Genomic DNA, 21,311 nt, shown 5'->3' on the forward strand with positions numbered 1-21,311 from the left:
ATTTTGTTATATTTATCTCGTTCATAGCACTCCTTGCACTAATATGAGTGAAAATATTAAAGATATGTTTCAAGAAACATAACATTTGATCATCTGATTAAAAAAAAAGGGACAATTCTTTGAAACTTTTTACGTTCCACTGTAAAACCTTTTTACTTTCCGCTCATTCAAATTTACATTCCAGTCATTCAAATTTTGTGTTTCAACTTCTGAATTACGTTCCATTCATTCAGCAACATTACTTTGCAAACCTTTTTAATCTAGTCCAAATCGAACCTTTTTACCAATCACCAATTCGTTTTTATGGATGCACTCCAAGTGTTTGATTAAATGCCTATGCTTAAATTTTGGTTTTTTACATCCAAATTTTGTGTCTCAACTTGAATCGTGATTTATTTAACCTTAATGGCACCCCTTCTACACCTTTGAGTGGCTCCTGGCCATGTCCGTTTCGTATGTTTCATTGTTGCCCGGATGGTAAAGTGGGAAATAAGGGGATTTCTTGGTTGATCTCTCATCTCAAGAGGTTGCACCTTTCTAGTGATGAGCGTAGAAGTGCGTTGCGTGAGGTTATTTCTACAGACCATGGGTTGTTCAAGGACGTAGAAGGTACTTTGAAGTTTTTTGGCCAACGGATGTGCGAGAAGTGTTTGAGTATACATGCATTGAGTCGTGCATGCCATCACCCCGATGGGCTTGTCCGTTTTACCAATCGTGATAATGACATAGATAGCTACATTATAGGGATTTCGAGGCCTTCTCCCAAGGCGCAGGTGACCAATGTTCATGAGTCGTTCATGTTGGATACCGTTCTACTAGATCGTGTCTTTAAAGCACCCGTTGTCACCGTGAAGAGCATCCCTCATAGTTGTATGTTGGCTTTCTCTCAGGCGTTGAAAACCGCTCTCTACAAAGTGGTTGCCCAACCTAGATCCATTGAAGCGTGGGTTAGGTTGTTCCTTCTTCCTCGCTGCACTTTGCAAGTGGTCAGACCAAAAAATAGGCAAGAAAGAAGGTCTGGGAATAGGAAGGCTTTGCAACAAAGATCAATTCTGAATTCTTTAGCCACATGGGGGAAAGAAGATGGTATCTTTATGTTAGTTAAAAATATATTTGATAGTCCTACGGTGGGGTCTCTAGGTCAAAGAGGTGTTGATAATCCTGAGGAGAGTACTGTTAGTAATACCAATGTTAGGCAGTGTCTTCGAAAGGTTGCTGATGGCCACTTTACAGCTGCAATGAAGGTGTTATATTCATCCGGTGTTGCTCCGTACAATGATAATACTGTACAGGCTTTAGAGGCTAAACACCCGTACAGAGAACCTCCATCTATGCCAGGTACTATATATTCTGAGCCTCCCCTTGTCACAGAGGTGGATAATGTTCTTTGCTGCATTAAATCATTTCCTAAAGGAACCTCATGTGGGGGATGGCTTGAGGGCACAACACATTTTGGATGCTTTATGTGGAGAGGGGTCTGTTATTACCACTGATCTCTTATGCGCTATCACTGCGGTAGTCAACTTATGGCTAGGGGGAAATGCCCATCGTGTTTGGCAGAGTTTGTCGCATCTGCTCCCCTTACACCGCTTTTAAAACCTGACAATGGGATTAGACCTATTGCAGTGGGTACTATATGGAGGAGTTTGGTTTCCAAGGTTGCTATGAAGGGTGTTGGTAAAGAAATGACCAAATACCTTAATGATTTTCAGTTTGGGGTCGGCGTGTCGGGTGGCGCTGAGGCCATTTTACACAGCGTCAATAGGGTTCTAAGTGAACGTCACACGGATGGGTCTCTTGCAATGCTTACAGTAGATTTTCTAATGCTTTTAACCAGGTGGATAGATCAGCCTTACTACGTGAGGTCAGGATGAGGTGCCCCTCTATTTCTTTGTGGGTGGAATTTCTATATGGGCAGCCAGCAAGATTGTATCTTGGAGATGGGCACATTTGGTCTACCACGGGAGTTCAGCAAGGGGACCCATTGGGACCACTTCTTTTCGCTCTTGTTTTGCACCCCCTTGTGCATCAGATTAGAGACAAATGCAAGCTTCTCCTTCAGGCTTGGTATCTTGATGATGGGACTGTCATTGGAGGTTCAGAAGAGGTGGCTAGAGTGTTGGACATCATTAGGGTGTCGGGTCCAACATTGGGTCTTGAACTTAATATTAAGAAAACTGAGCTATTTTGGCCTTCTTGTGATGGTAGCAAGTTTCGTGAAGGGTTATTTCCTAAGGATATCGGGAGGCCATTAATGGGGGTGAAGCTTCTTGGGGGAGCTGTTAGTAGAGTCGCAAGCTTAATTAGGGGGTTGGCAAAGAAAAGAGCTGCTAAGGTAGTAGATTTGATGCGTCTTCTACCGAAATTAGGTGACCCGCAGAGTGAACTACTCTTGCTTCGATCCTGTATGGGCATTGCCAAACTTTTCTTTGGCTTGAGGACATGCCAACCTGTACGTATGGAAGATGCAGCGTTGTTCTTTGACAAAGGTTTGCGTGAGGCGATCGAGGAATTGGTGGTTTGTGGAGGTCCTTTCTTTGGAGACCTCCAGTGGCGACTTGCTTCTTTACCTATTAGGTTTGGAGGTTTGGGGTTGTATTCGGCTGTAGAGGCTTCATCCTACGCTTTTGTGGCATCGAGGGCCTAATCGTGGGTGCTACAGGACCACATCTTAAGAGACAGTGGCATATGCGGTATGGATTCTGATTATGTTTGTGCTTTGGCTTGTCTTCGTGATACGATTCCAAGCTTTGACTTCAGCGGTTTCACTAATAAGGACACCGCCCCCCTAAAGCCCAACATGCATTGGCGAGTGCTCTTTTTAGTAAAATTGTCCACGAAATCGAAGTGCAGTTTGACTTGACCGTTAGACAAAAAGCCGTTTTTGAGTGTCTCCGAGCACCACATGCACAAGATTTTCTTCTTGCTATACCTATAGATGGGCTAGGCCAGCATATGTCGCCGGTGGAGTACCGTACTATCCTTAAGTATCGCCTCATGATTCCTTTATTCCCAGTTGATGAGGTATGCCCAGTTTGTCATAAGGCATGTTTGGATTCTTTTGGTGAGCATGCGGTTCATTGTAGAGAACTCCCGGGGTTCAAATACCGACATGATTTGGTTAGGGATGTCCTTTTCGACATATTCAGGTGCGCTGGTATTTCTGCTAAGAAAGAGGCGCCCGTTAATTTCTTAACAGACCCGTTGGAAGGGAGATCTACCCTTCGACCAGCTGACATTCTGGTCTTTGGATGGGTCGGAGGAAAACACGCCTGTGTGGATCTAACAGGGGTTTCGCCGCTTGTGGGCTTAGGGAGTAGTGTTTTCACAGTGGGTCAGGCTGCTTTAAAGGCTGCTTCGGATAAAGTGATCAAGCATGAGAAAGCGTGCCTTGACAACCAGCACATGTTTATCCCATTTGCTTTTGATACTTTCGGTTTCCTGGCGCCAGAGGCTGTGGACCTACTTAGTCGAGTTCAAAGGGTCATGCATAGTAATGTTATGACCCCGAGATCTATGGACGTAGTTTTTTAAAAGGCTTAGTTTTGCTATTCAAAAAGGGGTAGCGGTGCAGCTTGTTGCCCGTTTACCAACTATCTCGATGTAAATTTTTATATAATATTAATAAAATATATATATGTTTAAAAACCTCCTTTATTGCACGAGTTGAATAAATATAAGTTTATATATTAAATAATAAAAGTTATATCTATAAGAACCATATTGTACGAGTTTAATAAATTTAACTTTATATATCAAATAAAAAAGTTATATCTTTAAAATCACGTGTATTACTCGGGTTGAATAATGTAATATTGTTTACCAAATAATAAATTAATACATCTTTAAAAAACCTCATTTATTACACAGGTTGAATAAATGTAATTTTCTATACTAAATAATAAAAAATATATAATTTTTTTAGTAATGAAAATAAAAATATTTCAATATTAATACAAAGTTTGGTTTTCGTGATAAATAATTTGTTTTATTTAAAAATATATTAAATTAACAATTTAAATTTTAGAATTATATTTTAAATTTAACTTTTTATTTAAAACTTATAAATGTAACGAAGTCTCAATAAATTTAACAATTTATTTAAAACTTGTAAATGTATAAATTATAAATAATATTAGTTAATTTTATTTTAAGTTTCGTAAAATCTATTTGATACCAAACTAAACAAAACGTTCAAATATATAGTTAATATCAAGAGTAAATTACGATTTTGACCCATGTGGTTATATCACTTTTACACTTTAGCCAAAAAATGAATCTTTTAACATCCGAGCCCCCAACATGTTTTTTTCTAACTTTTTTGGCCCCTAACACTAACCCCATCCATTCACTTTTAGGGGCCAAAAGAGTTAGAAAAAAAGACGTTTGGGTCCAAAAGGGTTAGAAAAATAGACGTTGAGGGCTCAGATGTTAAAAGATTCCTTTTTGGGCTAAAAGGGTAAAAATGATATAACCACAGGGGCCAAAATCGTAATTTACTCTAATATCAAATTAGATAACTAAGTTTGAATTTGAAGTAAATAGATAAATATAAAAGTAATAATTAAACTAAATAATATTTAGCAGTAGGATTATCTATAACTAATTAGAAGAGATTAAAATAAAATAATACTTATCCATAAGACATGAACTAATATGATGACACATATCCTAAAGTTGATTTCTTTTATTATAGTAGATTGATACAATTAAACAAAGCAATCGTATTGAACAATAATATAATAATAAATAATAATTAAGAATACAATACCTATCCAGAATACTAGAGGGGTATATGTGCGCGTTGCGGCGTGGGTATATCGCAAACGTCGAACAGATTAGTCCAAGCGGTATGTGATGTGTTAACCATATAAACACGCATGTTTCAACGTATCCGAGTTAACTTAATGTGACCTATATAAACATTGTGATTGGATCAAAACGTAAAGTAAATCGAATTTATACCAAACAATCATAGCGTATTATATGTGATCCGACCAACTCGAATTTATACCGTCAAGTCAAAGCGAATTATACGCGACCCAATTCATACGTAGGAAACGTACAAAAGAAAGCACGAAAGCGTGAACCAAATTTACATCGAAAGGTAGACAAACTTGAATTTTTTTTATTGGGATAACACCCATACGTTGCGGTGGGTGTGAACCCACTCTATTCGATGCATAGCAAAGATAGGAAGAAACGCAAAAAAAACAGTGTTAATTTTTTTCTATTGAATTTCTCAAAAGCTATATAACTAAAGAATTAAATCTTAACTTAAAAAAAACAAAACGTTCAGTTGATTCAAATGAAAAAAATATGTGTATAGATAATAAAGAGGTTCCACAAGTAAGTGATCTCTCCTTAATATAAAAATTGAATAAAAGTAACGAAGGAAAAAAAAAGAATAAAACACTAAAAATGAAAACTTAAAGAAGCAAAAACAGAAAAGAAGAAGGATAATTAGATTACATAAAAAAAACTAAAACAGGCTAAACCTGGATTCGAACCTATGGTTTTGTGTGCAAATAACAACGTCCTAGCCAACTGTGCTACTTCCCATTTAGTTACAATTTTGTTTTCATGCATATATATTAAAGAACAAAGTCGCTGGGTTGATGTGATATCCACTGACTTTGTCTTTTAAGTCTTTACTAGTAATAAGATTCGCGCGCGTTGCGGCGCGGGTACATTGTAAACGTTGAACGGATTAGTCAAAGCCATGGTTGTAAAAGTCCCGACTAGGCTCCGATTACTCCCCGAGTACTCACTACAAGGTAGGTTGCCGAGGCACGAGTACTCTTCTCCCAGGCCAATTACTCCCCGAGTACTCCCGAATACTCCCGAGTACCTCCCGAGTACTCCCGAATCCGACTAGGGAGCGCCTAGCGACTTTTGCAACCATACTCAAAGCGTTATGTGATGCGCTAACCTTATGAAAACACGCGTTTCGACGTATCCGGTTGAACTCAACGTAACATATAGCTGCATTGCGATTGGATCAAAACATAACGCAAATGGAATTTATACCGTACAATCATAACGTATTATACGTGACCCGACTAACTTGAATTTACACCGTTAAATCAAAAACTCTCGAGGGGTCAAAGTGATATTTTACAAAGTTCATAAAAAGTTACGGGATTAAAAATTACATTTCCTAAACTTAAGGAATAAGATGGGGTAATAATGAGATTTGACAAAGTTGGGGTAAAAAGGAAACTATGGCAAAGTTGGGGGTATAAAGGACACTACCACAAAGTTGGAGGGTAAAAAAGCAAACTACTTAATAAGACCCGTGCGCGTTGCGGCGCGGGTACATTGCAAACTTCGAATGGATTAGTCCAAGCGTTATGTGATGCACTAACCTTATGAAAACACGCGTTTCGACGTATCCGGTTGAACTCAACGTAACATATAGTTGCATTGCGATTGGATAAAAACATACGCAAATCGAAATATAACGTACAATCATAACGTATTATATGCGACCCGACTAACTTGAATTTATACCGTCAAGTCAAAAACTCTCGAGGGGTTAAAGTGACAACTTACAAAGTTTATAAAAAGTTATGGGGTTAAAAATTACATTTTCTAAAATTAAGGGCTAAAGGGGGGTAGTAATGAGATTTGACAAAGTTGGGGGTAAAAAGAAAACTATGACAAAGTTGAGGGTATAAAGGACACTACCACAAAACTAAAGGGTAAAAAGCAAAATAATTGTATGGTCGGTGGCTTTCTACTTTAAGGGGCTGTTTGGCTAAGCTTATTTTAGTGACTTATTTACTTTTTGAAAAGTTAAAAGGTGTTTGGATTAGGTTATTATGTGAGAGGAATAAGTAAATAAGTCATTCTATTATGACTTATTTGCTTTTCAAATAAGCAAATAAGTAAATAAGTCATTCCAATAAGCTTAGCCAAACAGCCCCTAAGATGTTACAAGTTAATCTTAAAGATTTAACTACAAGGATGCAGGTCAAACTGGGTTAGAATTTTCAAAATCATCTCCTGTATTCAAATCTATAAAACCTCCAAAATCACTTCATTAATAGATATTCTGTTTGAAATAATATAGTTTTTTTGTAATCATGTTTTATTGCTTATATCATTAGAAACTTGTATAAAGAAAGTGTTATGTCAAACCGTTCACGTATATGGTTATATATGGGTTGGTTTGGGTTATGTTTTATCTAAAATGAGTCAAATAAAAATGCAGCTGAAAAGGGAATGTGTCAAACAGGCTGGAAGTTGTTCAAAGTGTGTTTTTATGCGCTTAAAAGTTACCATTTTCACTTGAACTTGTTTTGACCCATTACCCAAGCTGTCCGACCCACCCATTTCACGACCTTTATATTGGAGGCTGGTGGTTAAATTGTAAAGTTTATCGCATCCATGATTTGCAATCCAAAAAGATCGAGTGTGTTCTTACGTGTTTCGACAGTCAAGTTACCAATATATGTACCACTTCCAACAATATATTAAAATTTATTTGTTTTAAGAGTGGCTGAGCATCCTCAAGGAATGATGATGGAAGTGATAGCTATAACATTTGAAGCCTTTTTCTCCCAGTTAACATAATTTTCTTGTTTGTAATTTGACTTGATGTATTTAAGTAATGTTTAATAAAGATATATGCATTTTTAACATGCTTTAAATTCATTTATTTATTTTTCTTGATAAATTTTTATTAAACTCCTGATATACCCCAGAATTCATCTTGCATGGTGAGCATGAACTTAATGATAGTAAATGACCATTTTAGCCGTTTGTCTGTCTGTCCAAAATCATTAGAATGATTGTTTTATAAGCGCTTATAATGTAAATACTGAACGACAAAGAATTATATAAATTAGTGACATATACTTGACTAAACTACTACATCATCATATATAAAAAATTATATGCAATCAATGCAATATTGTTATATAAAAATAAGAAATATAAAACTTTGATTATTGACAGCGACAATGGTTCCGTTTGAGCCTCGAGACCGAGTCTCTCTCTCCCTTCCCACCACCATTGCAGTCGCTTGCTTCATCTTTGTCGGAATCGAAGGCGCCAAAACACCCTTTTTATGTTCTTTAAGGAGCACCGCCGTGTGAGCAATGGGCCAATGGTTAACACCTTGTCCTATGATCTCCCTCGGCCCCTACCAAAACCACCGCCACGTCCACCACCACCACGAAAACCACCACCTCTGCCACCTCTTGGAGCACCTCTACCACGGAAAGAACCTCCACCACGGCCACCACCTCTACCACCCCCATGTACGCCATCTCTTCCACCTGCTGCTCCCCTGTAAAATCAAAGTCTAAACATAGAAAACCAAATCAATATATCATCAAGTCATTAACATGAATAAAAACATATGATTTGCAAGGGTGTATGCTCAAATTCTTGATCCTGGGTCAAGAAGCATTCAAGAATCACATGATGACATTGCTCATTAGTTTTAATATTACAATATGGTAACATCCAGATAAGTGTATTCAAAAACTGTGAAAGCCGACCAAACCAAAGCAAGTCAGCCACTCTAAAATAAGTGTTCAAACCGCGAAACCAGTAAAACCGCCAGATGTTTTGTAGTCAACCATTCGGTCTAGATTTTTTTTTGTCAAAACCGACCCACAGTAAACACCCCTAGATGAAACAAAATGAAGATCACAACTAACAAAACATGCTTGGGCTGCGGAAGAAAGAGCGCCAGAGGCAAAAGCTTCGTCGGATCAATATAAAACTTATCACCAGCCGCATACGAAGTCGCTATAATCCCTTCCAAGATTTTAACAGAAAAGAACTACAAAATTTCGACAACAAACATAAAACACGCACATCAGCAGAAAGCCCCGATTCATAAAATCACACCACAAAATATACTCACATATTCATTAATTGGACCAAATATTCATTAATTGGACCAAATATTCATTAATTGGACCAAATATTCATTAATTGGACCAAATATCTCGTCAACTTTACAAATCTGAGTCTTATTCGGAAGATAAATCGGAGCGTTAAAGTACGGTATCTTCTCATTAGTGAGCTGCGTAACCGCATCTTCCTCACAAGCATGAACAAAAGATAAAACCTCTGCATAATTAGCAATCAAGTTGTGTTTAAATGTGCATAATTAACAAAAGATGAAACCTCTGCATAAAGATGAAACCTATGAAAAAATGATGAATACGAACCTACGAATTGCTCCGGTGGACCTTCATTGAACCGGTCGCCGCCGAAGCGGCCACCACCGTTGCGTCCGCCACGGCCTCCGCCGTCCCTGCCGACCCTGAAACCGCCGCGTCCGCCACCTCTGCTACCGAATCCGCCGGCTGTGTCAAAGTATAAAACAGCAAGCAAAAAAGAGAGACTAAAAATTGAATCAAAGGATAGGACGAGTATTGTCGGTGGCAAAACGCCACCGACTTTGTGTTTTAAGATATAAGATAATACAATTAAACAAAGCAATCGTATTGAACAATAATAATAATAAATAATAATTAAGAATACAATATCTATCCAGAATACTAGAGGGGTATGTCAGTATGTGGTTAACTTTATAGCGTACTAAATTCCTATTTAGCATAAAGGTGGGACACAAGTGGAGTGCCACTTCAGCACTTGGGCAAATAATATTAATTTATTTTCTATACCGTGACGTATTGCACTGATATCGTATGAAAAAAATCGGTAGCGATACAGTAGTGAGCTATTCTCGCAATTGAATATATATTTTTTTTGTCATAAGCTGTATTGATCGTTGATTCGGTACGAGTATCGTTTACAATTTTTTTTAAGGGCTAGACTTTAACCTAATTTGTCACATAGATTTTCAATCACCAAGTCAAACTTACATAAGGATAGCAGGCAGACGGGCAACAAATTGCGCCGCCATCCCCTTTTGAATAGAAAATCCTAATCTACTAAAAACAAAGCCCCGCCCCTGAGGGGTCGAAAAGTTGCTATGGACAACACGCTGAACTCTAAAATTTAGTCTCATGTACGTTTCATTATTAACCTCAATATACTAGTTTAGAAAACTTTGGGCTATAAACAACACTAAATCCATTTCAAAGGGTGTCATAGAAAACTCCCCACACAACTAAGTACTAAAAACGCAAATAACTCCAAAGTACATCATCATCACACCGGCAAATCGAAGATCCGGAAGAGGACACAGGGATCTTAGAGTGCACGTAAGCACACAGAATCCAAACCCGGACGTGTTGATACGAATTAACCAAATTGCAAATCATCCTTCACGTCCGTTAAAACTCGTAATTGCAGCGAAGATTATCGCTTACCGGCTCCATTTTCAGTCAAAAACACGAAATTATTCGGTGAGCGATTATTATTCGTCTGCGGCGTAGGGTTTATGACCTCTTAGACGACTTCAATAAGCTCCGATTTCGCGAAATTCAGTTGAAATTTTGACCTAATTTAGTGTTTATTGTAAGTTTCTGAATCTATGTGATGTTATTGCATTCAACGAATTTGGATATGGTTACTGATTCATCTGTACAGATTGTTAGTTTGTGTGTAGGTTGAAATTTCGATTGTGATTTGTGTTTGAATGTTTATCGGTCAAATAGCTAAACTAATCGGTGAGCGTAGGGTTTATGACTTCGTAGAAGGCTTCAAAAAGCTCTGATTTCGCGAAATTCAGTTGAAATTTTGCTCTAAATTAGTGTTTATTGTAAGTGCCTAAATCTATGTGGTATTGTTGTTAAGGAATTTGGATATGATTGCACTTTTTAGCTGTTTAGATTGTTGATTTGTGTTTGAACGTTTTTCTGTCAAAACGCAATTTTAATCGGTGACGGTAGGGTTTACGACTTCATAGAAGGCTTTAAAATGCTCCGATTTCACGGAATTCAGTTGTAGTTTTGCTCTAATTTAGTGTTTATTGTTAGTTTTTGGATCTATGTGGTATTGTGTTTAAGGTATTTGGATATGATTGCGCTTTTAGCTGTTTAGGTTGAAATTTTGATTGTGATTTGTGTTTGAACGAGTCGAAAAGCAAAATTAATAGGTGAGCATACTTCAAACATATCCAGTTTCTCAAATTTCAGTTGAAATTTTGACCTAATTTAGTGTTTATTAATTATTGTAAGTGCCTAAATCTATGTGTATTGATTTCAAGGAATTCGGATGTGATTGCAGTTTTCAGCTGTTTAGATTGTTGATTTGTGCGTAGGTTGAAATTTCGCCCCAGTTTGATGTTATTGTGAGTGCCTAAATCTATGCGATATTGTATTTAAGGAATACGGATATGATTTCAGTTTTCATCTGTACAGATTGTTAATTTGTGTGCAGGTTGAAATTTCAATTGTGATTTGTGTTTGAGCGTTTTTCAGTCTTAATTTTTCTCTAATTTAGTATTATTGTAAGTGCTTAAATCTATATATAGATGTGATTGCACTTTTCAGCTGTTTAGATTGTTAATTTGTGTGTAGGCTGAAATTTCGATTGTGATTTGTGATCTGTGTTTGGATGTTTTTCAGTCTTGATTTTGCCATCATTTAGTTTTATTGTAAGTTCTTAGATCTATGTGGTATTGTATTTAAGGAATTCGGATATGATAGCACTTCTCATCTGTACAGTTTGTTAGTTTGTGTGTAGGTTGAAATTTCGATTGTGATTTGTATTTGAACATTTTTCTTAATTTCGCCCTAGTTTGGTGTTATTGTAAGCGCCTAAAACTATGTGATATTTTATATAAGGAATTCGGATACATTGCACTTTTCATCTGTACTGATTGTTAATTTGTGTGCAGGTTAAAATTTCGACTGTGATTTGTGTTTGAACATATTTTATTGGATCAGCCGTTGATTTTTTGGAAGCAGATGATCATTTTTAAGGATTCAACTGCTGAGGCGTAGGGGACAATTTATGTGTGGAGTTAGAGATGGATTTGGTAGCGAGTTGCAAGGTATTATTTCAACTTTGACATTTTTGCATACAGGATGGTTTTTAGTGTGTCCTTTGCTTAATCTGGAGTATAGCAATAGGTTGTGTGGTCAATCACCTCCCCTTTGTGTTTATGTATGGCGTACAGGATAATAGTGAGTTAGTGACATGTTTTATTAAAGTTCGAAAACAATAATTGGATTGGTGTGCAGTTATTTACTGAAGTAAATGGACTACCGAGTGTGTAAAAACTATGCAGTTTTAGCGGTCCAAAATTAAATAGAAGTCAAGGTCAAACTATTTCAAATTGAACTGCTGTACATATCAAATTATTCGATATATATGACTTGTGTAAATTGTAAAGCAAACCATGCAACTGCCTGTTGCATTGTTTATATGTTTATTTATTCAGGAAAATTTACACATGCTTAAAACAACTTTTTCAACACTAAAGGCGAGAACTTTGGTGCATTATCATACATATACACGCTTCGAATTTCTTCCAGGTGCAATATGTTTATTTTCATCTGTTCTCTGTTGTGTAGGAAAAATTGTCACATTTTCGGATAAGAGAGCTGAAGGGGATCCTCACCCAACTAGGTCTCTCCAAGCAAGGAAAGAAGCAGGTCAAATTGGGTTTTCAATGCCTTTTGTTTGTTATTACATCAACCGTTTTAATTTGCGTAGGTTTCAGATTTGTATGGCATGCTATGGGGTTTCTGCTACCAATTTCATCTTTATAGTAGGTGCTGTAGTAGGGATGGGATCAGTATAGTATCCATACCCGTACCAATCAAATTAGAACAAAACTGGGTACCGAATACCGCAAAAAGCGCGCGCCTAGGCGCAAAAACATGGTTTAGTTGATTGTTGCCACAAAAATCTTAAGTATATCGTCAAAAGCGCGCGCCTAGGCGCAAAAACTGCCTCACGCGGGCCCGGGTTTTCAGAGCTGCATTCGTGTCCGCAGGACGTGCGGGCACGCACGAGTTCAACCAAATTCCAGCTCAGAAACCCATTTTTGCACCCCCCTTGCGCGCCGGTAGGACGTGTGGTAAAACATGTCATAAAGCTACAATGGAGTAGTAAAGGCTTTACCTTATAAACAACCACTCACTTTGTTCCCACACCAATGTAGGACAAAGTATTTACCACCTTTTGAGACTTTTATTCACACACCCAAAACTTACCACATATAAGTCCTAAACTTTTGCTACTAAGTATTAGCTACATGATCTTAAATGGCATATATAGTTTTTTTAATTTTATATGTGGATCTTATTTTATTTTCAAAGCATAACATATTTTTTTTTCTCTATTTGCGCTTTTCTTAAAAAAGCCCACACTTTTTTGCGCCTTGCGTCTTTGACAACATAGCTGTTTGTTCGGAGTTTTGGTTCCACAGGCAATGGGTCAATCAGGTTGTTATATCTTGTTTTGCTAAACGTTAAATTATCATCAACATCTGCTTACTCTAGGCTGCTGCTCATGTATATAAGGTGTTTTGGTTTGATTTCACATGTGAATGTACTTCTTGTGTTGCTCAATAGTATCGTTAATGTCGCTAACAAAGTTGACATCACTTTTAACTAGCAATATCTTTTGTTTCTGTATTCATGCCTTAGATATGATCCTGTGAATTTGTTGATTAAAGAATTACATTTTTATTCTCTCTCTCTCTTGTTCCTGTAGGATCTGATTGACCGTATAATAGCTGTTCTCTCCGATGAACGCGGTATGTTACTCCGTTATCTTATTCTGCATAGTTTTTACTTTTTACTTTTCTTTATACGTTACTGAAGTCGGTTACAGTGGCTGTGGAGCTAAGTAGTTAATGTGGTAAAATATCGGATATCGGTCAAGGACCGATATTTGAGGTATCGGTTATTGCCTCATCGGGGTGGGATATTGGTCTGACATCGGTATTTTAATATATTAAAATACCGATATCGCACCAATATCCCACCCCGATAACTGATACCTCAAATATCGGTCCTTGACCTTCCTGGAAAAATTGACTTTGTAGCCAACTCCCACCATCTATAGGGTCTATATCTATACTATATATAATTGCATAAGACGAGACATTTTAAGATACCCAAAAGTTAAGAACCTTTTTTTTACTTTAATGCATAAGGTACAACCTAAAATGAGGGTAAATTAGTCTTTCAAACACTAATTACACTTTAATCCCCTCGTCTCAGTTACACCTTAATTCCATCATCTTTAACAAAGTTATAGATAATTACTTAGGGGCTGTTTGTTTACCTCTTACTGAGGCTCTTAATGGTTCAGACCTCTTACTGGTTCAGCGCTTAATGGTTCAGACTGTTTGTTTCACAAGCAGATGTCTGAATGGTTCAGACATTTGCCTCTGAATGGTTAAGATTTATACAGAGTCTGAATGGTTAAGACCTCTAGTCTGAATTGGTCAGACATTTGTCTCTGAACGGTTAAGCATTATAGAGGCTCTTAATGGTTCAGAGCTCTTACTTTACTGGTTCAGCACTTAATGGTTCAGACCTCTTACTGGTTCAACACTTAACCATTCAGATGTTGCCAAACAGCCCCTTAGTAGTTACACTTTATCCCCTTATAAAAAACTAACTACCCCCACAATTTTTAAACGGTCATAACCTTTTTGTACGTTAACATTTAAAAAAAATTACACCATAAAAACGAGTATTTTATTCTCTTTAATTTGAGTATAGTACTACTATAGTTTTTTAAATTAAAAAAAAGTTGATATCTTACGTGATTAAGAGTGTCTAAGGATAAGCAATAACTGAATCGTTAACCGAAACCGAACCGAAAACAGATGAAACCGAACCGAAATCAACAAAAAAAATTTGAGTTATTTGAAAACCAGTTAACCGAAACCCGAATTAACCAAAACCGGTTATGGATTTTTTGTACCCTCATGTTACCAAAATTAACCGAACCGAACCATTCATATTTTCATATCTCTAGCTTTTATGCCTTCAGGTCATGTATTTCATATTTTATACCTCCATTTTATGTACTTATACTTCCATTTCATGTTTTTATACCCCAATTTCATTTAATTCTAAGCAAAAGTTTTAGCCCAAGCATAGTTGTTAATGGCGAATAGAGACAAATAGCGATAAGGTACCTATATGCTACATAGCAAATAGCGATACACTAGAAAAAAATTAATTTTTTTTATATGTATATAATATATCAAAAGACTTTGATATATATGCTATTTTACATGTATATTTAACAAATTCCTAAAATCCAGCTATTTTGTAGCTATATTTAATTGCCATTTATATTAAAAAAGCAAATAAAATAAAATAAAATAAAATAAAAATTAAAGGCTGCTGTCTATCGCTACAGATCATATAGCGAGCATGGACCTGTACGCCACACTATTTGCTATAGCGTGAGCCGAAGTTTGTTTTTGCCTATTAACCCAAATTAAGTGAATCAAACAAATACCATCAATCTAACTATTAACCGAAAACGGATTGGTTAATAAAATAGACTAACCGATGGCTTCGGTCTCGGTTGAGGATAATAACCGAACCAACCGAACAATGCACACCCTAACAATGCATCGTGCAGGCACCCTTCTAGTATATGTATATATATGTGTGTGTGTGTATACACATATGGTCCATTGAAATGGCTCGTGAATGTCATTTTCTGATGAATTCATTCTAGGTTCCAACTTTTCTTTTGTATGCATGAGCTACCTGTGTATGTTGCTTTTATTTACCACTTGTGGTGAATAACGGACTTTGTACTTGTATTTCATGCTGTGCAGTTTCAGGAATGTGGTCCAAGAAAAACGCTGTTGGGAAGGAAGAAGTTGCCAAATTAGTCGATGACATTTACAGGTGTGCATATCTTTACACTGATTATTCCTGCAATCTTGTGTAATATCACAAACTGGTGGTTCATATCATATAATATTCGTCAGTTATGCTTCCTATTCATTTCGTTTTGACATGTCACCTTTTTCCCTTGCCACAAGGAAACTGCAGGATTCGGGGGCAACTGAGCTGGCATCAAAAGGTCACGGTGTGTCAGATAGTAATAACACAAAACATAAAGCAGAAATCGAAGTCCCTCATCGGGTGGAAAAAGTCCGTTGCCCCTGTGGTAGTTCATTGAAAACTGATTCAACAATTGAGGTTTCAGACTTTAAGCATCCCTTTCTTTATCTTTTTCGCGTAATATGTTCTTCTAGGATGATATTGGTTGTTTGGGTGGCTTTAAATTCGTTAAAAATTCTCTTCTTCAGTGTGAAGATCCAAGATGCAATGTTTGGCAGCATATTACTTGTGTTATTATCCCGGAGAAACCCATGGAGGGTATTTTACCAACACCTCCCCCAAAATTTTATTGTGAAATTTGTAGGCTTGGTCGTGCAGATCCGTAAGTTATCAATCTTTTGATATAATGTTTACGTATTTGTTTGATCTGATCATGATTTTTCCAAAAGAAACATGATAGTGTTTGCAGTTAGGATAGTATTGGCACCCTTCTATTTATGTCCAAGCTTCTTACTTATTTTTCTTCTTACTTAAGTGCGCCATCTATCTACTTTCTTTTTGTTTGTGTACACACGCAAGTAAAACAGGCTAACATGACTGCTTAATAAGGAACGATGACTGATGCATTAGCTATTAAACATTCAGGTTCTGGGTTACAGTGGCACATCCGTTACTTCCTGTGAAGATGGTTATCGTAAATGCCCCAACAGATGGGTGAGTCTCATTCTTTGTTCTTTTGTTTTTAAAACGCACGTTGATGAAGTTTGCAGATCTTTGTTTTACATATTTTTAAAGTGATTTGACATGGATATTAAGCAGTTACAAAAGCTCTTTAATGCATATCTAAGAATGTCGCTATTTAGATAACATCCGTCATATGTTTCAGTGCAAATCCAATGCAAAGTGTTGAGAAAACTTTTCAACTTACAAGAGCAGACAGGGAGTTGTTGGTGAAACCCGAGTATGATGTGCAGGTTAGTCATATTAATTTTTCTTTTAGTTATTGCAGATAAAAACTTTGATGATCTTTTTTGTTATATATGCAGGCTTGGTGTATGCTTCTGAATGACAAGGTTTCTTTTAGAATGCAATGGCCACAATTCGCAGAGCTACAAATCAATGGTATATTTTAATATTTTATCTTGTTCCATTCACTTGGTAGAACATGATACGGAGAAAACTTGAACTTACCGCTTTCTTCTTGTTTAATTTATCTAATAGGAGTGCCTATGCGTGCAATAAATAGACCTGGTTCTCAGTTACTAGGAGCCAATGGCCGTGATGATGGTCCTATTGTAAGTTTAAGCCTTTGTAATTAAGCGTTAGTTATGAGCATGATATTCGGAAAGTTATCCTATTAGTTTTTGTCTTTTGTCAGATCACACCATGTACTCGAGATGGAATCAATAAAGTTACCGTAACATGCTGTGATGCTCGGGTGTTCTGTTTCGGTGTTCGGATTGTGAAAAGGCGCACAGTTCAACAGGTTTATTATGTTATGTATTATGGGCCTAGAATGTGATGCTAGTGTAAGTTTAATTATTTTAAGCATTTCTTTACACCTGTTCTGTTGTGTTGCCTATTCTACCGCAATAGATTCTCAATCTTATACCCAAAGAGGCTGATGGTGAGCGATTTGAAGACGCCCTTGCACGTGTTCGTCGGTGTGTAGGAGGTGGTGCCGCCACAGAAAATGCTGACAGTGACAGTGATCTGGAGGTTGTTGCTGAAAATATATCTGTTAATCTACGCTGCCCTGTAAGTAACACCTTTTCTGTAATCTTTATTTTTGGCTATTTGCCTTTAATGTTTTCTATTTGAACTAATTTGGTAAATATTTGTCTTTTATGCTGCAGATGAGTGGTTCAAGAATGAAAATTGCTGGAAGATTTAAACCTTGTCTTCACATGGGCTGTTTTGATCTTGAAGTGTTTGTGGAAATGAATCAACGGTCTCGTAAGGCAAGATAAGAAGACATTTTATAAATTCATAATATAATTTGTGTATTCAATTCTTAATATATTTTCTTTTTTTTGGCAGTGGCAATGCCCTATTTGTCTCAAGAACTATGCTTTGGAGAACGTCATTATCGACCCATATTTTACTCGTATCACATCTAAGGTGGCATGCGGGAATACATCTCTGATTTCATTTTTTACACTTTAACGATATACTAACGAGATGTTTTTATTTTTATTTATTTTCTTTTTAAGATGCGTAATTGTGGGGAGGATGTGACCGAAATCGAGGTGAAGCCAGACGGTTCATGGCGAGCAAAATCAGACGATGACCGAAGGAGTCTAGGTGATCTAGGGCAGTGGCATTCACCCGACGGCACTCTTTGTGTCCCCATGGAAGTCGAGTCAAAACCGAAATTAGAACCTCTAAAGCAGGTCAAACATGAAGGTGGTTCGGAAGGTCATAACACAGGATTAAAACTCGGAATGAAAAAAAATAAAGACGGACTTTGGGAAGTCAGAAAACCCGAAAATATGCATTCACTTTCTTCCTGTAGTAAGCTACCGGAAACCGTTATGAACAACGGTCATCATAAATCTATTCCTATGAGCAGCAGTGCGACCGGCAGCGGTAGAGACGGTGAGGCTACTAGCGTCAATCAGGAGGGTGGTGGTTGTGGGCGGTTTGACTTTTCTATCCCTAACGGGACTGAGCTTGATTCCCTCTCGCTCGGTGTTGACCGTAACCATATGGGTTCGGCAGGCAGGGATGCAGACGTTATCGTTCTCAGTGATTCAGAAGAGGAAACCGAGAACCTAATTCCTTCGGGACAAATTTATAACAACAATGATGATAATAATAATAATAATCCAGATGTTGAACGGGTTTCTTTTTCTAGTCATCAACTTGTTATTCCTGAGCCACCTCCCGAACTGGGTCTTTTTAACGCGGATGATTTCGACGTTCCGTTTTGGTCTTTACCTCCTAGTAATCAGTGTGAGCCGAGCTTTCAGTTATTCGGTTCCGAAGCGCACCCGACAGATACGTTACTTGACTTACATAACGGTCAGTTCGGTTCCACATCAATGAGTGTCGGAACCTTCTCATTGGCTGGTGAAACTTCCATGGGTTCTGGTTCTGGTTCTGCACCACTTGTTCCTAACTCTTCACATCATCAATCGATGAATATCAACAATGAGTTGGTTGATAACCCGTTGGCTTTTGGTGATGACCCTTCACTGCAGCTGTTTCTTCCAACAAGACCATCAGAAGCAGCACAACAGGTTGAGTTGCCAGATCAGCTGCCAGCTATGTCAAACGGTCTTCGTAGTGATGATTGGATATCACTCAGGCTAGGTGGCGGCAGCGGCGGCAGTGGCGTCCATTGTGAACCTGATGCTGCCGCTAATGGGTTAAATCAGAGACCGCAGCCACCATCAAAGCCGCCATCAAAGGACGGTGCATTGGATTCATTAGCAGATACTGGTATTCACTTTTTGTCAACTCTTTTTTTTTTACTTTAATTTTTGGATAGTATCGGTATAAGTGAACTAGATACATACTAGGGTGGCCTCCTTGTTATCCGAAAATTTTCGCTAAACAGGGAACAAGTCAAATGGGTCAAACCATTGGAAAGTCATTCTATTGTAACACATGGACCCTTAATCATTTAATCAAAGATTCAGATTATTATTGGAATAATTGTAGCACATTAATTAATTACAAAAGAGTAAAGTACACGGAGGGTCCCTGTGGTTAACCAAAATTTTGGATTTAGTCCCCAGCTTTTTTAAAGTACATGGATGGTGCCTGTAGTTTGCACTTTGTAACGCATTTAGTCCCCAGCATTTGCCAAAAGTACATGGATGGTCCCTGTGGTATGCACTTTGTAATGCATTTTGTCACTAACGTCTAGTGACTAAATGCGTTACAACGTGCAAATCATTGGGACCATCCGTGTACTTTTTACAAAAGTTAGGGACTAAATACGTTACAAAGTGCAAACCACAATTTTGGTTAACCGCAGGGACCATCCGTGTACAGCTCTTTAACAAAATGTTTTTGACAAAATCATTAGTGGGACAATACAGCATGTACTTATAATGACCTGCTTCAAACATCTAATATATTTGTGTATGTGCAGCTTCATTGCTTCTTGGAATGAGTGATGGTAGACCGGATAAGATAAGTAGGGAAAGATCCGATAGTCCTTTCTCATTTCCTCGTCAAAAACGTTCAGTCAGACCTAGATTATATTTATCTATTGACACAGATTCTGGAGAAGATATATAACCAGCATGGTGTTGACCATTTGACCCGCATTTTTTGCATCAAGTTCATTCTAGAAATATGATGGCTCATAACTCTCCGGTCCGGTGAGCTTCATTTTGATTGTCTTGAGATTTTAACATGTCAATAAGGCATGCATGGTATAGACACTCCTTTTTCCATATGATGAAATTGTAACATTCTAATAGCCCCAATCGCCTGTAAATGTTTTCAACTCTAGTGACTTAATAGAAACAAATGTACCTTTTTCTACCGCACAGAACATGCTTTAAGTTCCATGATTTACGCTTATATGTTTTCGCCTATTTTGCCAGCAACAGGACGTGTAGCCAGTTATCGGGTCACTATTATAATGGGTGCGAATCGACCCGTATGGTTCTGATGGGTTTTCTGCATCTAATATCAATGGTTTCTGTTGTTTCTTATCTTCAATGCCTCCGGCAAAGGGCATGTCAAAATGGGTATGATAGTATGATACTGATAGCAACTATTTATATTGGGTTGAAAAGAATCAAATTATCTAATAAAGCGAACAATGTATAAATGTTAACTCTATTTATTTAATACATCCGAGTATTATGTGTTAAAAAATATATATGGAGGTCTTTTTGGTGGTTTGCTAAATCGGTAATTCGTGGTGTGTTTAAATTCAAGAACAAGTTATGTGTAACAGACTATTTTGTTGGCTGGATTCATTATGGACAGCTTATATGTGACAAGCATCCGATTATGACGTTGAGCTGTTGGCTTGATTCATGATCCGCCATAGGCCCATAGTGCATCTTTAAATCTGGTTGAGGAGAGTGGTGGCACATCAATCGTCAGAAGGGCAAACTCTGTCCACCAGAATGGTGTTAGCCTCAACCTTTTTGTCTACAAGCTCAACGGGCTGCCTCTTCAACATGCAATCTCTGAAGCACGTTGTAGGATAGCTTTAGGTTGGACGTTAGAATCTAGGATATTGGATCCAGATTAGAATTTTTGCACAACGGATGTGGAGGAAGAACAGTGACGTATACAAGTGATGGGTATGCGTGGTTTAGATGTCGGAAACAACTCTAATAAACAAATAAATCTGGGTGAAGGTGAGATTTCGTGCATTTGGGAGTTGACAAAAAGGACATAGGATGAAAA

General features: G+C 37.5%; 3 protein-coding genes across 10 annotated transcripts; 2 read left to right on the top strand and 1 right to left on the bottom strand.

The window, feature by feature from the left end:
- The first annotated feature begins 1,526 nt into the window (after positions 1-1,526).
- Positions 1,527-2,647, top strand: LOC110881398. The gene is made up of 2 exons (XM_022129671.1): positions 1,527-1,811; positions 1,919-2,647. Exons 1-2 carry the CDS (start codon positions 1,527-1,529, stop codon positions 2,645-2,647), a joined length of 1,014 nt encoding a protein of 337 aa, XP_021985363.1.
- Positions 2,648-8,130: 5,483 nt separating this feature from the next.
- On the bottom strand, positions 8,131-9,892 carry LOC110881399 (putative H/ACA ribonucleoprotein complex subunit 1-like protein 1). Its single transcript, XM_035980152.1, has 4 exons — positions 9,871-9,892; positions 9,192-9,329; positions 8,919-9,090; positions 8,131-8,296 (listed from the first exon to the last, which is right to left on the bottom strand). The coding sequence occupies exons 1-4, from the start codon at positions 9,890-9,892 to the stop codon at positions 8,131-8,133; spliced, it is 498 nt and encodes a 165-aa protein (XP_035836045.1).
- Positions 9,893-10,136: 244 nt separating this feature from the next.
- Positions 10,137-20,768, top strand: LOC110884785 (E3 SUMO-protein ligase SIZ1). 8 transcript variants are annotated; one of them, XR_004872755.1, is made up of 19 exons: positions 10,156-10,449; positions 10,522-10,693; positions 11,774-11,929; positions 12,453-12,533; positions 13,600-13,642; positions 15,698-15,770; positions 15,908-16,067; positions 16,178-16,311; positions 16,575-16,643; positions 16,816-16,903; positions 16,976-17,051; positions 17,151-17,224; positions 17,308-17,415; positions 17,526-17,687; positions 17,786-17,890; positions 17,970-18,050; positions 18,143-19,373; positions 20,032-20,263; positions 20,492-20,768. XR_004872755.1 is itself a non-coding variant. In XM_035980017.1 (18 exons), the coding sequence occupies exons 3-18, from the start codon at positions 11,906-11,908 to the stop codon at positions 20,178-20,180; spliced, it is 2,658 nt and encodes an 885-aa protein (XP_035835910.1). In that variant the 5' UTR covers positions 10,156-10,449; positions 10,522-10,693; positions 11,774-11,905; the 3' UTR covers positions 20,181-20,480. The 8 variants fall into 8 exon arrangements, 3 of the variants coding, with proteins under 3 accessions (XP_021988195.1, XP_035835910.1, XP_035835911.1); XR_004872756.1 differs by lacking the exon at positions 10,522-10,693 and having other exon boundaries at positions 10,167-10,449; positions 20,032-20,076; positions 20,161-20,263; XR_004872757.1 differs by lacking the exon at positions 10,522-10,693 and having other exon boundaries at positions 10,167-10,449; positions 20,032-20,076; positions 20,161-20,263; positions 20,498-20,768.
- Positions 20,769-21,311: the final 543 nt, after the last annotated feature.

The sequence above is a fragment of the Helianthus annuus genome, chromosome 11 (genome assembly GCF_002127325.2).
Source record: "Helianthus annuus cultivar XRQ/B chromosome 11, HanXRQr2.0-SUNRISE, whole genome shotgun sequence".
Lineage (NCBI taxonomy): Eukaryota > Viridiplantae > Streptophyta > Magnoliopsida > Asterales > Asteraceae > Helianthus > Helianthus annuus.